Below are 18,202 nucleotides of genomic sequence, written 5' to 3' on the forward strand. Positions count from 1 at the left end.
TACACTTTTTAAAAAGGTATTAGTGTAATATATCGTAGGGGGTATTCGAGTAAATTTTTGGTACTAAAGAGGGGGTGTACTTAAAATTACAACTACAACTTTAAGGGTGAACTTGTAATTTTATAAAAAATAATATTTGTGTATTTTGAACCTAATATTAAGGAGCGACAATGTAATATTATTCGGGTATTTCGATGTTGTATTAAGAATATCATGACATCTTTAGTAGAAAAAAGAAAAAAAAAAAAAAAAGGAGAGAGTTAATGTGCATGCAAGTGCTTAAACTTCAATCTAAGAATATTTTGAACTAAGAATATTGGGGTAGTCTAAGTTTCAGTCTCTATCAAAGTATGTATTAGGTGCAATTCCATCACATTCTTCCAACTGCATTCAACTTAATAATAATATGTATAGAAGCCAACACAAAATGTGTAGAGCTCACTTCACCCATATTTCAACAAATACATTATATATATATATATATATATATTAATAAGCTATTGGGATATGCAATACCTGTGTGTATATAATCAGATAAATATCATACATATTTCAAAAATAAAAATAAATATACAACCAAAAGCGGATCAAGTGTTTGATATGGATAAAAGTGGCAGATAAATATGACAATATATTAGAGGGTAAAAATGACGTGGACCAGTTGATATAATGTTATTATATTAGTATAAATATTTAAGAATACAGTTGGCATTTCAAAATTTAATGTTGCAGTGTCACAACTTCCAATTATGAGTGGAAAAAATAATATTTTTTTTATAATACTAGTCGTTGTGGCACGTTGTTCTTACGTACATATAATAACTTTTTTTTCACGCTTTAAAATATATTATAAATAAGAGAAAATATATAAATTAGTACATTGCATTAATCAAAGAAAGAAAGAAATAAATAACAATTTATCAATTAATATAAATTTTAAAAAATTGAATAAATTAGTTATTTTATCGTGAAGGGCATTTAGACTTGACAAATAATTAGTGCGATGGTGTTATTAACCGCTGTTTATTAGTGTAAAGGGATTTTTCTTTTTATATTAGGATAATTTAGGATAGATGGAGTGGTTAGTTAATTCTTTATCATTGTTGATTCAAAAAGAAAAAGTAAATGAAATATTTTGTTTCATGGAATGAAATTGACACATTTCTCCATTCGGTCCCCTTTTTCTAGGACTTGCTTAAGATGAAGATAATCTTTTTTTGGTCTAGAAATTTATGTCTCATAAAGGGGTTGAAATTTACAAACTTGTTAAGAAAAAAAAATCCAAAATATTTCACAGTTAAAATATCCTCTGACAATTAAATCAGTACAAAAACTTTAAAAAAAAGTTTGAATACGTTAAAGAATTAAACAAATTCAAGAGAAGTTAAGAAAAGTGATCAAAGTGGTTGAACAAGAAGATATGCCTAGGCTTAGGCCCCCTAAGATGACAAGATTGGCATCTTTGAACATTTATTTTATCTTTTCCTTTTTTTGCCCTTAATTTTGAGTTTTTCTTGTTGCATTTTTGGTTGTATCTCCCAGCACTCGGACACACCCACCGACCCACCCATACACACCCAAGATTTAAACTCAAAACCTGCAAGAAGAGATATAAAAAGAGAAGAACATATATCTAGAATAGAAGGGAGGTTTTCTAAAAGTATTTGCACAAATTTACATGAAAAGGGTCCAAATCATCAATCATCCATCCAAATTTCCCAAGAAAAGTCTATGCTCAATTTCTTCAACAACCCACAAAGTCCTACTTGTTCTCCACCATATAATCCAAGAAAAAAGAACCCTCAAAGATTAAGCTAAAATTTTAAAGGCTTTCTGTATATGGCAAAAGCCCACCACTTCCAACACACAAATAGGAGAGGTCAAACAAAAAAATAAAAATAAAAACAAATTACATACTTTGCACAAAGACAAATTACAAATTATAATAATTTCTATTTTTTGACCAACATAAGTGGCAGGCAAAGAATCCCACCAAAGATCCCACACCACTTTTCTTTTGATTTTTTACAGTTGAAAGTCCTTTCCACACAGGAAGGCTCCTACTACTATCTCCTCCTCAAAAGTAAAAGCCACTATATTACTTTTCTTCTTCAATTAATCCCTTTTTCTTTTTTCTCTTTTTTTTGGGATTTTTGCCATATTCATACATCTTTATACCTGCATGTGAAAGATATAAAATGAGCATTATCGGAGAAAGGGACCAAAATCATAGAAACGCATGAAATAGAACCATCCAAGTATGAGAAGGTACTAATATTTAATGCTTTTTATTCTTTTCAAGAAAAGACCACCTTTTGATTCTCAATACTTCTTGAAGAAATGTCAAAAGTTAGTACTGCCTCAAGAATTCCAATGATGCATAAAATTGACTTAGAATTCCATTTGTAAGAAAAATTAGAGAGCAATGCAATTACAATCATTTGATAAAATAAGAATTACCAAGATCGTCTTGGATCTTTTGGAGCTTATTTTCTAGGGAAGATTAGCTCTATTGAACTCATTGTAGCATAAACAGTAATGTTTATTATATGTGTAATACACTCGTTATATAATTAAATTTAATTTGCCGACCCAATCATAACTAGAATTTTTTGTGCTAATAATTATGGGCAACTAACTCTAATCATATAAAGTAAGCATCCTAAGGATGGTGATGAAGATGTGTGTGCCACTTTGGCAGGGCAAAATGGCTGGTTTTTAGGAACTTGCAGTTTCATGCTCAAGAATCCTGCAATTCCGCACAATGGGGCACCCCACCAAAAATCTTCAGAATGACAAAAGGGTAGACCAAGTTGAGAAAAAGGCCAAAGGAGATATATGATAATGTCTCAGAAATAGTGTTTTGGCAGCAACGTTTCTTGACAAGAAACAACTTGATTCTTGTAATGATAATGGCTTTTAACTAATTATTGTTCTCAACTACGAATCAATATTCAGAAAAACTAAAATATTCTTGAACAATCAGAACCATCCATATGTAATAACCATATAGATCCCAAAAGTCTTATTGTCCCTAAATCCAAGAATAACATGCATATTTTCCTATTCTGCACTTGAGTTCTTTTTTCTAAAGAAAAAACGAAAAAAGAAAAGTAAAAGAATTTGCTATTGTTGGGACAAAGAAAGAACCAGTTTCAAGAGTCAAACATGGCATGATTCTATGCCAAGGGCACCAAATGACTAATAGTGCCATCTTCATCCTCCAAGAACCAGGTGTCGGTGGGCAGACAACAGTTCAGGTCCTCCTATCCCCACATCACTCCTGTTGGGCTTAAATTTCCCCATCTCACAGTACTTCAAAAAAGAAAACTAGTACAACACCAAGGGATTGTTGCTAGCTTTCTTGTTTCTTGAACCAGTAGAAAATGACAAGACGTAGCTCGTAAGTACCAGAAACAGACAGCATTAATATTTTTGTGATTAGGATTTTTCACAAATAATGCATTTACTAGGAGTAAAAGTGACATTTGACCTTCAAACATTATCTACCAACTATTAGCACTAGTTGCTATTAGCAATCGGACTATGTTTGATCAAGACTATGTTGACAATTCAGTAAGGCGAAGAATATAAGATAGTTGAGTGCAAAGAACTTACCGTTTTGTTTTTTCTTTTGAAAGGGGTATTTTTTATGACTTTCTGGAACTGGTTTAAGATGGTTTTGGGGTAGCTTGCTTGAATGCAACAGTGGGAGCTATCCTGCAACTCCTCCTCTGATGCTCAAGCACAAGTTGCTCGGCAAACCAGTCGAGCTTCTCGGAATTGCTTTGCTCTCCGATCCTCTTGCCATTGAAGAGGACTGATTCGACATTTTTCTGTTTCAGCATTTCATCTGCTATTCCGATTAGCATGTTTACATTGCTCGGACTGGGATCTGAATCGACATTTGCCCCACACCTGCTGCCGCTGGATCCATTGGCCTGTTGATTCATAGTACAGTTAGAATATAAGGTATTTTATTTTCAATAAAGGTGATTTTCAATAATGCTAAAAATCCAGCAGCTAAAATTCGACCCTCTGAGCACCAATTAACTGTTAATCATTACTAATCAGCATTGTCGAACAATAATCAGCAATTCCAAACCATAGATTCAAAAGGACAAGCAGCACTAATATATTAATTATCCTTCATAACCCTCATAAGTTATAACTAATATATGCTTCTGCACTACCCTTTTAGTCATATTCCAAATGGTACCCTTTCCTGCCAAGAAAGATTATAGTCATTGATTGTCCAAACAGATCCAAACATCATGTCAATGCTCATAAATTATCACAAATAGGACTGAGAGGGCAATTAGAAATTCACACTTCCCCAGTGATCAAATGGTGATAAGTGGACCACTACAGAATGAACCGTTATTATGCATTGTAATGTAAAGCGAAACAGAGATTATACTTAGGAAGCCCATAACTCCAGAAATCTCAAAATATCGCAATTTTCCAATGTGTTCTAACATATATTATGGATTTAACATCTATGAATTTTCTTGATTGTCCCGGAAACTTCCCAGATTCACACATTAAAGAGGAAATATTATGTTTAATGAAAATGCAGGACCATATATGAATATAAGGAAATAAACCCCACACTTTGCCACTGATCTAAAATGTTAGGTGATACACGGTAACGGCAACTGAACCCGTTCTGGTCAATTCCAGCAAAAAATCTGTATCATAGATATGCACTGATGATGCAAACGTCTTGATTGTTATGGAGAACTTGCAGTTTGTTGGAGTCACAGTCTTTACTAGTAGCACCACAAATCCCATTTATAGTACAAGAAATCAATTTTCTTGGTGACCAGCAACACCCCACCCCACCAGATGAAAAATGCCAAAGGACAGACAAGATTGCAAGCTGTGTACAGTGGTAACCCTGTTCTTCTCTCTTTCTCATCATTTTTCATCTCTTAGTAATTTATAGAGAAAATGACACCATAGATATACACAGGACCCTCAAATTCAAGAATCCATTATAGCTTATTTTGATTAAATGATAAGGATAATGCGAAAGCTACATTTAACAGCAGCCAGTCAAAAACATGTGACTTACTGTGAAATTGCAAGGGAGATACAGTCAAAACAACCATAAAATACTGATAAGTATCTTAGTGCCGGTGGAGAAGAAAGTTAATAAAGACAATAGTTAAAACGAAGAGCTCTGAATAATCATAATTACTTTCACACAGAATCACACAGCACAGAGTCACTGCAACCCATGTCAATGTCCAAACACTCCACTTCGGGTTGGCATTTTAGGCTCCCAAAATGAAAACGTTGCTCCTCTTGGCCTCTTCTTTCTATCACTCAACCGCACCTCCCCACTCCCACCACCCCACTTCCATAATGAACACAAAGAATTAAATTGCATGCACCCAAAATCCAACTGCCGTGAAACATCCCCACCCCAATATTCCAAGAAGAAAAAAATCTTGATTCGCATTTAATAAAAGAGATTCTTGTTAAATAAGCTGAGTATCTTAATTAATGTTCCTCATATACCTGAATGCGGACGTAATTACTACTGCGGTTCTGGCCGAACGCCATAGCCACCGCGTGGTCAACCAGCTCCGCCGAGCCCTCGCCGGAAATCCGGGACAAGGGCCTAGCCCAATCCTTGGCCTTCCATTTCTTCACCTGCTCGTAGTCAAAGCTGCCCTCGAGCAGCTGCCCGCCTGCCCCGAGCGAAAGCACCAAAATATCCTCCACGCCTCTCACAAACGGAAACTCCTGCTTGTTATGCAGCACGTGCGTTATCGCCGCCGCCGTCGGGTTGTTCATCGCCAGCCCGCCGTCTACACCGACACACCGGGTTGACCCGTCTACCGACTTCATGCAAATCGGGTCGAATACACCAGGTTCGGCTGAGGTAGCCAAGCACACCTCCCAGAGATTGAAATCATAGCTGTCTGTTTCTAAGGCGTCGGCCCTGGAGAACAAAAACGGGGCCGAACTGGATAAATCGTAGCACGGGATCAGAACCGGTTTCAGCGTGTTTTTCAACGTTAAGCTACGCCCGGTTTTTTCGTCCCTGAAGGCCTCCTTCATCGCCTTCTCCAAGCCGCCGATGGATGAACCTCCGGAGGCGCCGGTTTTGCGAAAAAACCGCCTGAAGAACCTCACCTTGGGATTGCGTGCCTTAGACGGGCGGTAGACTTTCTTGCCCTCCGCAGAGAGGAACTTCCACGTGTCGTCGGCGTGGAAAATCGGGCGATTCTTATCGTTGGCCGCGAAGAGCATCGCCGTAAAGATACCTCCGACCCCGGTTCCGGCTGCGACGTCGAAATAATCTGCGATTCTGGCGTCTGGATTCCCCGACTTATTCTTCAACGCCGTTTCCAAATACGAAAGCGCTTTACCAGATAAAATGCTCCGCATCCCGCCGCCGTCGACGCTGAGAATGCAGATTTTCCCCCTCTGATTCTTTATCGCCTGAACACCGCTCTCGTCAACGGCGGCAACGACACCATTCTTGGGCTCAGCAATCTGCTTCGGAACCCATAGCTTCCGATCATCGTAACCGAACAAAAACTTGCTCTCCAAAATGGAGAAAATCTCGTAGCTCAATTTATCCGTATCAATACTGGGCTCCTGCATTTCGACCACCGGGGATTTAATACCGTTACCATGAACATCAACACACGCCATTTCCGAGCAATCTTTCTTCACATAATTCTATATCACCTCTCTGGGAATTCCCATATTCACACGCACACAAGGAGCCTGAAACGAAAAGAAAAAGTGGGGTTGCAAGTTCTTGGATTTCAAGCTTCTAAAAAAAGACAAATGGTTCAAAGGATTATCAACTGATAAGAAGAAGATGAAGAAGAAGAAGAAGAAAAGGGATATGGCGAAGAAAACAGAGAGGAGGTGATATAGAAAACACAAAGCAGTTTTTGCAGAGCATGTCTGTTTTCATTTTGGCTTTTATAAACCCATTCTAATCCTAAACATTTTTTTTAAGGCTAAATTACATTAACAAGACACTGTACAATGATTGTTTATGCATATATATAATACAATAATTTCTTATATTTTAATACATATTATAAATAAAAAAATTAATATATCATGTTAATAAAAAATTAAAAAAATATTTTTTTTTGTATAAATTAATTATCTCATCAGTTCAAATATATTTTTGAAATTATAAAACATTAGTCCAGTAATATAAAAAATGATAGTTTGTGCTTATAGTAATTCTTTTCTTTGCAATCATACAAATAGATACATAAATATTTTCTATTATTTGCAAAAATTATGAATACATTCATTGATATTGTAGTTCTGATTACAAATATACTTCTATTCAATAGCAAAGATTTACAGTAATATCCTTTCAAATTGGAAGTATACTGTAATTTTACAAAAAGCAAAAAAAAAATTATATAATTAGACCTAATATGAATAAATATGTCTATGGTACTTACTTTTTTCTGTAAATAGAAAAGGTATCCAAGAAAAAGGAAAAAAATAAAAGACAAATAAAATCCCAAGAAAATCCAATTTTTGTTTTTTCTTGAGATGATTTGGACCTTTACTTCTTTCTTGTACTATGGTTGATTTCTTGTTGCAATTTTGTTTTCCCTTTTCTTGTAAAATGTTATGTTCAATTGTAAAATTATAGAAAATTTGTTGATAAATTATAAAATTAAAAGATATAATTGTAAAATATAAAAATTTTATGTGGTTTGAAAAATATTCCTACGTCTATAATTAGTCAAGATAATTTTACTATAGTAAGTTTTTTAAAGTTATAATAACAAACTATTCATCAACAATTTATTTTATTCTAGTGCACATTTAAAAAAAAAAAGACTTCCAAACTCATAAACGGCGCACCGTCGCACCAACTTTTTGTGAAGTAAAAAATGTCCTCTAACTGATAAGACAACTAACTTATTCAACTTTTCAAATTTTATATTAATTAACAAATTAGTTTCTTTTCTTTCTTTCTTTCTTTTTAAGTGAAATGCACTGGTTTATATATTTTACTCTTATTAAAAATATAGTTTAAAGTATGAAAGATTATTTATTATGCGCACGCATGGACGATGTGCCACAACGACTAGTAATATCATATATTTACGCCCAATAAAAAGTGTATTTTGTAAAATAATGAGCATAAATGTAATATTGCACCAGATTCTACGCTTTTTACTATTAAAATTATATTGGACTACGGAACATTTGTATTCGTATCAAGTTTGAAATCATAAAATCAGTTATGTTCTAAGTAATAGTGTTTGTTGGCCTACAATTGAGCAGAATAAATCAGTATTTTGAATACAGACGTAAGTTTTAATGTGCATTTGACCCAACTATTTATACGTGGTATCGCACATTTAAATTATTGTAATATTATTAATTTATCCCTTAATAAAAAGCGTGTGAAAAAAATAATATTGGACATAAATATAATATTGCATTAAATTCCATACTCTAATATTACAATTTTATATTGTTTGAGAAAAACTATTTATTCAAAAGCAAGTTGTTCTCATTAAATCAATTTATATTCTAAGTATTATTGTATTTGTCATATAACTTTCATTTTTCTAGAACTATAGATATAATATAATGATCATGTAATTAATTTTAATTTATTTATGAATTTTGTTATGTTCATTTTAGGAGTAATGGGGATTGGGGAGTGTAAGTGAGGATGTGATCAGGGCCGTTGGGGTGAACTTTGAAGGGCGTGGATTGAAGCGGGAGTGTTTGTCCGTGATTGGGTGGCGTAATGGGGAATTGACGTGTGGGGTATGAGAGATGGGGCCCGATCGGACGCTATCGTCGGCAAGAGAATGCTGATGCACTAATTACTGCTCTTTTTTCTGTTCTTCTACTTTGGTTTTCTCTTCTCTTGACAAATTACAATAAGCTTCTTCCATATTTTTTATAATTATAAATATTTTATTATTATTTTAAATATTATAAATATTTTTTTAAAATTAACGATCAACTAATAAATACTCCTAGACTGTCACGAGGAGACATTTGTTAGACGATCGTTAATCTTAAAACGAATTTTCAAATAACGATAAGGTACTTATAATCATGACAAATTTTAGGGGATTCTTTTGTAATTTATATTTTCTGGATAAATTACAATACCACCCCTGACATTAGATTAAAATATAAAAATACCCTCTGTCTTTGTAAAATTACAGCTATAGCTCATGAGGGCTTTTAGCCGTAATATTTTTTCAATGGGTGTTTGTGTAAGTGTTGCCTTTAAATAGAAAGTGGTAGTTGTAATTATAATTACAATTTCAAAGAGTCACCCCTGACATTAGATTAAAATATACAAATACTTTCTGTCTTTGTAAAATTACAGCTATAGCTCATGAGGGCTTTTAGCCGTAATATTTTTTCAATGGGTGTTTGTGTAAGTGTTGCCTTTAAATAGAAAGTGGTAGTTGTAATTATAATTACAATTTCAAAGAGTTTATTTGTAATTTGTAAAAGCCTTTGGGATGTTTATAAAGTGATGATGTTGTACTTTAGCATAACCTCAGGGATGTGAATGTAATTTATCCTTTTCTTATTTCTTCTTCTACATTTTATTTTTAAAAAATATTATTTCCTTTATTATTTTATTTTAAATTATTAATATCTTTTCACACAAATCACCACTATCTTTTTAAAAATTATAGAAACTACCCCTAATTTAAATAAGGATGAGGGGGTGTAAATATAATTATCCCTAAAAAAGTAATAATACAAGATTGTTGGAGGCCGAGAGCTTCCAAATATAAATCATTCTTTTTATTGGCCGACCAGCTATAGTCAGTGAATTGGTGAAATTGTGGTATCATAACTAACGAATAATGACTTATAATTTCACATGGACGGGTATCCGTGATTACTTTAATAATACTTATTTAAAATTTAAACTGTTAAAGAAGATAGACGCGCCCCTTTACTGATGCAAACAATATTCTTTTTTCTAAAACATAGCTCATGAATATAACGTGATTTTCTTAAAACCCCTTATTTGACTTGAATTATATCGTATTACATAATTATCTCATTTATAAAGATTAATTATACTTAAATTTTCTTTATAAATGTGAAATTACGTTTTTCCTCAAAAAAACTTCGAAATTACACTTGTATCTCCCGGAGGGATTAACCTCACCCCACCGGAAAAAAAAATCACAAAAATATTTTTGACTTTATATATATATATATAAAATATTTATCCCCTTTATAAGTATAAACACACTATTAGATTATTTTTATTAATAAATTATATGAAATGTTGAATGAGGAGTAAAATAAAAAAATTATATAATATTTTTTTTATTTTTCGTCCAAATTTTAATGAAAAAAGGAAAATTATAAAGTGAGAATTCTTACTGGGGTGAAAGTGTAATTTGTAGAAAAAAGAAGTGAGTTTTGGTACCACTAAAAACACATGAATAAAAGCTTTGGTTAGTGCAAAAGATTTTCCAACTGTAATGTTTGCTTTAAGTCATGTCCACAGCATCGGACATAGTGCACAAAAACAAGACATTAGTGCAATAGTTAGAAGCAGTCATGATAGTTAATCATATGTGTTTTAACAAGTTGAGTTTTACAACATTTTACTAATCCAAATCATTACAATATTTTATCTTCAACCCAAAAATCCTATTTTTACTTCTATATGTTAATTATTAAACAAAAAATATCTGCGAGAATTAAAATTGTGAAAAAAATTTAATTTTTGTGAAGTAAAATTAAATTAAAAAAAATTTCCAAACACGTGGAACAAAGAATATAATTTTCCCGATTTTTAATTATACAACATTTTTTGAGCGTTTGAAAAACTAATTTTAGCTTATTGAAATAATTGAACTGTTAAATTGTATCGCCAAATAGGAACTTCGTCCAACCGTTAATCGAAAGTACTTAAATGGGTGTTTTTAACTGTTTTGATTTTTTTTATTTTTATAAATGAAAAATAATTTATGAAGGTCAATTTAGTGAAAATTGGATTATTTATGAGGTTTGATGAAAGCTACTCCAATTAACCAGACAATAAGACATGCTTTAACAGTTAAATCATTATCCATTTGTCATGTCATGTTGACTTATTTCAAAATTCATAATTTTTCTTATGTTTTGTATATGTCTTGTTTTGGAGAGCATTACGGTTTATGAAAATGGATCAAAATATTTTGAAAAAGAGTCTTGCTAGGAAAATAAAAATTTGGGACTTATAATCCACTCAACCTCTTCGTTTACAATTATTATGGGATGTTTATCTATATCATCAACTTCTTAAATAAGGGGCTTGGGACGCTCATATGGCCACATTTCCACAGATGACGCCAAATGATGCGGCTTGCGACTCATTCAGTCCTCTGTTGTGTGAGACGTTGACCACTACTATTGCTTCATATGAGTCTTATGGTTTTGTCTTGAAAAAATGCTTTGTCAGGGCAGAAGGGCTTATAAACCACTCAAACTACTCGTCTGTAATTGAATTTGATCAAATCCAATCATTTAAACTGAGTTTGGCTCAATGTTTGAATAATTGATCATGAAAAATACTTTTTTATTTAATTGATTTTGTGAAAACTAACTTTTGAACCATAGATCGAAAAAATGATCGTGTAACCATCATAATATGAACATACCTGTGTTCAAATTGAGTTGTGTTTGAATTATACCCCGATCTTTGGCCATTTTGAAGTTATTGAAAAGTTTAGGGGTACTTTTATAATTTCAGGATACATAATATATCCCCAAAATCAAATACATTTGAAGCTCAACTTCATTAGTTAAATATAATTAACTTTTTTGTTAGAAGAAAATATTAAATTATTCAGACCCAATTCGTGTTCGACTCAATAATACTCATTAAAACTCTATTCAATTAATAATTTAATTGAATTTAAATATAAATTTTCAAGCTCAATAAATGTTCGACTTGACCCGATTTATTTTACACATTTATTTCCATCTTTTGACATTAATGCAGTTTTTCCAACTGTAATGAGTTCTTTAAGTCATGTCCAACAGTACTAAATTACTGTTCAATTTGCTTTTTGCACTGTAAAGATTAGTGGTAAATAGTTAAAAGTCATGATAATTAATTAATTAATCATATGTTTCACAAGTTGTAGTTAAGAACATTTTGATTAGTGGGAATCATTACAGGACTTTATCTTTAATTATATGTTTGACGAGTTAGATTGGGATAATTCCTCTGCCATCCCTGAATTATGATAAATTTACAAAAATTACTCATAGTCATGAAAAATTACAGAAACACCCCTATCAGTGACGTTTTACTGCATCGGTAAACCCCTTAATAGATATTATTAATTTTTATTTGTTAGGATAAATTATTGACACCTTATGAAATTAAATTTAATTACGCAAACACCCTTTGAAGTTATAGTAGTTGTGAATACAAGTACTCTCTTATACAATTCGACTTCTAATTTTACAAAAAATAAAGGGTGTTTGTGTAATTAGATCAAATCACATGGGAAGTCAATGTGATTTATTTTGTAAATTCTTAGGTTAATTTTATTTAGACCCCCTTTAATGAAATTATACTTTTTTTCTATAAAAGGTTCAAAATTACACTTACACCCCCTCTAAAAGTTCTCCATTTAAAACTGCCAACTTTAGTATTTGGACGTGAAATATTGATGTCAGCAAAAAAATTACATAAAATTATAATTTTACCCTCATTCAACATTCTCCTAATAATATTTTTATACTTGTAAGGTATTAAAATGCAATATATATAACGTCAAAAGGGATGTAATTACAATAAAATATTATTCTCGAATTATTGCCATTGGATAGAAAGTAGTCGTTGATGAATAGAAAAACTAGTCATCTTTTGGTGTTTTTTTTTACTTTTTATATATGGGGTTGAGGTTAACATCAATGTTTGCATCTATTTCTTGAAAATATCTTATTTAAACACCTCATCTAGTGTTTCAAGAATAGATACAACAACGGTGTACACCCCACCCCATGTATATGAAGTAAAAAATACAAAAAAACAATGAGTAGTTTTTCCCGTGCATAAATGGCTACTTTTTATCCAATGCTATAATCTCGGAATAAAATTTCGTTACAATTACATCATTTTGATTTTATATATATTTTATTTATTTCCTTATAAGTATAAAAATAGTACCAGGAGATTAATAAATGAGGGTGTAAAATTAAAAGTTTATGTAATATTTTTCTGTTAATATCAGTATATTTCAATCCCTAATGGAAAGAGGCAGTTGAAAACAGAGATTATAAGTGTAATTTTAATTTTTTTTAAAAAAATTGTAATTTTATATTTTTAGAGGAGTTCAGGTGTACTAATTAATCTCAAACTGTTCCTTATTCTGACCTGTCCTTCCCTATATAATTATCAATAATATTGAGTGTGATTGTCGAATTACCTACTGCTTTATTACTTATGGCGGATTCCTTGGCCTATCGAGGAAACCGCTTAGATTAAGCAAGATGTATTGTACTATTATGCTTTTTTTTTTACTTAATAAAATTTACCTTTATCGAAAAAAAAATATTGAGTGTGATTTTTGTTCTATGAATGATGATTTGGATTTAGCCACATCAATTAGGGTTTTGTAATCAACAGAATTCAAACTTCATCATATTATTCATTAAAAATTTGAGTTAAAATTTGTATATATTATTGATATTAAAATTTTAGAATAAAATTATTAACTAAAGTCCAAATAATTTGATTAATAATTTAATTTCAAATTAAAAGTTTGTAATAAATTTGAGCTTTTCATATTTTAAAAAATAATAAGTGTATAAGTCAATACAAATTTGGGTCTTATATATGCATTTCACTGCTCAATTCAAAATAAATATAAATTTCTTTATTTTATTTTAAATTTATTAAATTGGGTCAGATACATATTCTACATTTGTTGTTTGCAAGTTCTAAGTGTAGTCCACAAATAAACTGCCACCACTGTTTCTCCTCCCAGATATTTGGGAAGAACAACTCCCACACTTTCCCGCTGTCCTATTTTCCTTTCTGTGGTCTGATGAATTTCCGCCGTTTGATTTCCTCTTCACCCCATCGTTCAAACCCTTGCTGCGGCCCACCAAAAATTCCAACTCCCCCATGGGAAGGACTCCATCAACAGGGCAGAATCCGCTCCAAACCGGCCAGGATGTAGGAACGATGTAACCCTGTTTCTTGTTTTTTCGGTTGATTTTGGCAATAATTCTGTGTTGTCTGAATCATTTTACTGTGTCCGCAGCGCTCTGTTTGGGCGTGGCTTCAGCTGTCCGCAACTGGGATTTCAGCGGTGGAGATTTTCAAAGGCAAAAAAAGGGAAATTTGTGATAGTGAAGTTGAGGGATGAGGGCGAGGGTGTGAGGAAAGAGGGCAGTGTTGCTGGTGCTGTTGCTCTTATTGTTGGGACCAGCATTGGTTCTGGGATTCTTGCTCTTCCAAACAAAACTTCCCCCGCGGTAAATTTTTAAATATTGTAAGATGTTTTTGGAGTTTATTTATGCTATATCTTATTTTTAAAGCTAGATCAATCATGTTTTGCCTCCATTTTGTTCTGCAGGGATTACTTCCGACCTCGATATCACTGACAATGTGTTGGGCTTTTCTGTTGATTGAAGCTCTCTTGCTAGTTGAGATCAACGTCGGTTTGCTGAGGAAGAAGAAAACGGAAGCAGAGGATGATGATGATGAGTTTGAGGTGATATCCATTAGAACAATGGCTGAAGAGACACTAGGAGAATGGGGTGGAGCTTTAGCAACCGTGACGTATGTGTTCTTAGGTTACACTTCCATGATAGCTTATAGTTCCAAGTCCGGGGAAATCCTACATCGTCTAACCGACTTTCCACAGTCGACTTCTGGAGTTGTTTTCACTGCCCTTTTCGCCGTTCTGATATCTGTAGGCGGCACGAGAGCCACAGACCAAGTGAACCAGTGGCTGACAGTGTCCATGATAGGTACTTGTTCGGTATGAATTGATCCCATGTCATTGCCTTCAAACTTTTGAGCAAATCCTGTAAAAACTTCGTAGTTTTTTCGTTGAGTATTTCAAGAATGATGGAATGGTGAAACAGGTCTGCTTGCAGCAATAGAGGTTCTTGCCGTTCTGTTTGGAGGGTGGTCGGGGTTTGAGGGAAGCAGCGGCGACTGGGGAAAAGTTCCTCCAACTCTTCCGGTTATGATATTTGCTTTGGTTTATCATGATCTAGCTCCAGGTGAGTTTTGCTTTGTTCTTTACCATAAATATTTTGTTATCGCCATATAATCAGAAAGGGACACAATTTATATGGTTCGCCAAGAACAGGCTCCGTCAATGGAAAACAACAAGAGGATCTCATATATGAAAAAGAGGAACAAAGAAATTAACCATGCAACATCTTGAGTCTAGGACTTTTACGACATACCATGACATGCACAAAAACTGAAGTGTGGATTCTCGTATTTGTCATAAGATGCCTGAGCTGAGCTGGTTCCTGCTTTGCCATATTTGATGCTCTTGCAGTTCTATGTGCTTATCTCAAAGGTGATCTTACACGTATACGGGCTTCGGTTTTGCTTGGCAGTGTGGTGCCGTTGTTCGCATTGCTCATCTGGGAAGCAATAGCACTAGGCCTCTCCAACCAGGCAGACCAAGCGTCTGATCCCATCGAATTGCTTCTAAGGTTAGTTACGTCCACATGCTTGAAATATAATGCTATCATATTTCAGAATTGCTACGTTAATAATAATACCAGTATGTATTGTTCCATATTACTCAAGCCGTGTCTAAATATCTGTAGTGCTGCAGCATAAGATGCTCAAAAAGTTGTTATAAAGAATAGTATAAATACAAATATAAGTAACACAAATTATTATGTCTTAATACTTTTACTAGAATATTAAAATAATTCTCTCCAAATTTAAATTTCTAATAGAAAATAACTCATTCATAATTAGAAATGAGATATGACATTCAAGACAATTCGTTCTATAGCAGATAATATCATGGTATCGACGATACAAGTAGATATTTTCAGTACTGCAGATAAACTCATAGAATAATTAATAAGTTTCATCCAATATTCTTAGATCAACAAGGACTGCTCCAGATAAGGTATCAGTCGATATTATCGGATACTTCCAACTATGGCAGATACTTTGAACTGCGATTGCTGTTGTAGAATGGCCGTTTGAATTGTATTTTTAGTGAGTTAACCAACGTGTTGCTGTATTATAGAGTGGAGTGGAGTGGAGTTCCATTTATGGTTGAGGCGTTCTCGCTTCTGGCCGTGGGAACATCACTAATAGGCACTCTTCTGAGTTTCTCAAAGTTCTTCAAAGAGCAACTTAACAATGTGACCTCAGGTTCTCCATCAGGACGACAACTTCCAGAGGTAGCCTCCATTAAGACCCTTACAGTAACATATGACTGAGAAACACCACTTGTCTGATTGAAGATGATTAACTCTTGCAGGAATCGAACTATTTCTATTACGTCAGCAGTTGGTGGGAGAAAAACAAAGCGAGCGTTATGGCAACTGTAATGGTCGTTGCTCCTTCCGTTCTTGTGTCGACAACTGTACCTGACGCATTTTCTGCAGCCACGGATATTGCTGTAAGTTGCATTGATTTCCCCCTTTTGCCTCTTTTACATGCTTTGCATATCATCGGCCAGCACCTTCTGAAACGGAATTGTATCTATGTCGAATACTAGAATATCATACGACATTCAACATACTTCTTAAATACGTATCTGATATTTTACCAGCATGTCTTATAGATTAACAAAAACTTGTGTACACATTTAAAAGCAACGTATGTAATAATTGTAAATACTATGTATGTGGTATAAAAAAATATAAATAATAGTAAGTTTGATGGTCAAATAATCTTTATTCCGTGCATTGTTTCTTGAGTTAGTACTGTGTTAAAAGGTATCAATGTTGTAAGAAAGATGATGAGCACATAATCGAACAGGGAGGCTACTGCATGACGATGCTGTATGGAGTTCTTCCTCCGGCAATGGCGTGGGCGATGAACAAGAAACAAGGCCAAGAAACTGAAGAAACAGCAATGTCAAGAGCACGGCCTGCTCTTGTTGGTGTCGGATTGTTTGCTTGTGGGATTGTAGTGGAACAGATCCTTCAAGATTTCTCATTCTTGCATCCTTAATTACCTCACTTGCTTCTCCCTTGTCCCAAGTGTTCTTCAGGAGGATGTAGTTACCATACAAGAAAAACTTATGTGCAGATGTAAATACATTATACCTTTTGTTGTTTTGTAGGGGTGTTAGTGTAATGTACTTTAGAAATATCAACGAAAAACTTCGCGACTTAATAGGAGTGTATTTATAAGTACAACTACGACCTTCAAGGATGTATTAGTAATTTTACAAAAGGCAGCAAGTATTTGTATAATTGGACATAACTTCGAAAGGTGATATTGTAATTTACTGTAATATACTTTTGTTCGACATAATTTGTATTTCAATAGAGTTAGACACATCGAACATTTGAGTCAAGAATGTCTGATACGAAATCTTGTTAGATACTTTTTTTAATTAATATCAGAACTTAAATGTGAATAATTTACTAAAATTTGGACAAAAAAGAGTACAACATAACTTATTTTCATATGTGAAGCGAAAGTAATCTGTTTTCTCTCAACATTAGAAACAAAGTTCACAAAAATAATGACTGCAGCACTTTATTATACAATGGCAACTGCACACATACAGCACAAGAAATAAACATAGCCTACAGTAAAAACTGAAAAAGAGCATCCCGTTCCACAATAGGCAAGATCAAGAGAACCTGTGAGCTCAGTTCCAATCCACTCTGCTAAGCCAAGCTCTTAATTCTTTACGGTCGTCACGTGCCTTAGGAGCATAGAAACAACATCGTGTGAAATTCTTGAAGCCTCCGCATTCAGGTGAAGGATCTTCTCCTCCGTTTCTTGTTCAAGGCGTTTCACATTAGCACCGGAATCTCCACTACTCTGTGCTCAATGGAGGGCGGCAAAGACCAACAAGAAAAAACCAAGTCTTAAGATCTGTCTGTTCGTTAAGTATTAATGTAAACGAACAGAAGTTTATGTGCGTGCATTCTGCCAAGAGTAGTGAAAGCTATAAACTAGCGAATACGGGTTCTGGATCCAATCATGCTGGAATAAGATAGGGATAATTACACTCCC

The 18,202-nt window shown here is 33.6% G+C and overlaps 3 protein-coding genes across 4 annotated transcripts in view; 1 reads left to right on the forward strand and 2 right to left on the reverse strand.

Annotated features, from left to right (window-relative positions):
* On the reverse strand, positions 1,810-6,947 carry LOC105166626 (patatin-like protein 6). The gene is made up of 3 exons (XM_011086058.2): positions 5,527-6,947; positions 3,619-3,941; positions 1,810-2,178 (listed from the first exon to the last, which is right to left on the reverse strand). Exons 1-2 carry the CDS (start codon positions 6,670-6,672, stop codon positions 3,672-3,674), a joined length of 1,416 nt encoding a protein of 471 aa, XP_011084360.1. The 5' UTR covers positions 6,673-6,947; the 3' UTR covers positions 1,810-2,178; positions 3,619-3,671.
* Positions 13,959-17,470, forward strand: LOC105166627 (tyrosine-specific transport protein 1-like). The gene is made up of 8 exons (XM_011086059.2): positions 13,959-14,188; positions 14,277-14,490; positions 14,592-14,988; positions 15,106-15,246; positions 15,534-15,693; positions 16,248-16,404; positions 16,485-16,625; positions 16,988-17,470. The coding sequence occupies exons 1-8, from the start codon at positions 14,058-14,060 to the stop codon at positions 17,180-17,182; spliced, it is 1,536 nt and encodes a 511-aa protein (XP_011084361.1). The 5' UTR covers positions 13,959-14,057; the 3' UTR covers positions 17,183-17,470.
* LOC105166628 (V-type proton ATPase subunit G 1) overlaps positions 17,622-18,202 on the reverse strand; it is a 3,999-nt gene continuing 3,418 nt past the window's right edge. For both annotated transcript variants that reach the window (XM_011086060.2, XM_011086061.2), the window contains exon 4: positions 17,622-18,007. In XM_011086060.2, the coding sequence (XP_011084362.1) occupies positions 17,864-18,007 (144 nt within the window). In that variant the 3' untranslated portion in view covers positions 17,622-17,863. The remainder of the gene's footprint in view (positions 18,008-18,202) is intronic.

The sequence above is a fragment of the Sesamum indicum genome, linkage group LG7 (genome assembly GCF_000512975.1).
Source record: "Sesamum indicum cultivar Zhongzhi No. 13 linkage group LG7, S_indicum_v1.0, whole genome shotgun sequence".
NCBI lineage: Eukaryota > Viridiplantae > Streptophyta > Magnoliopsida > Lamiales > Pedaliaceae > Sesamum > Sesamum indicum.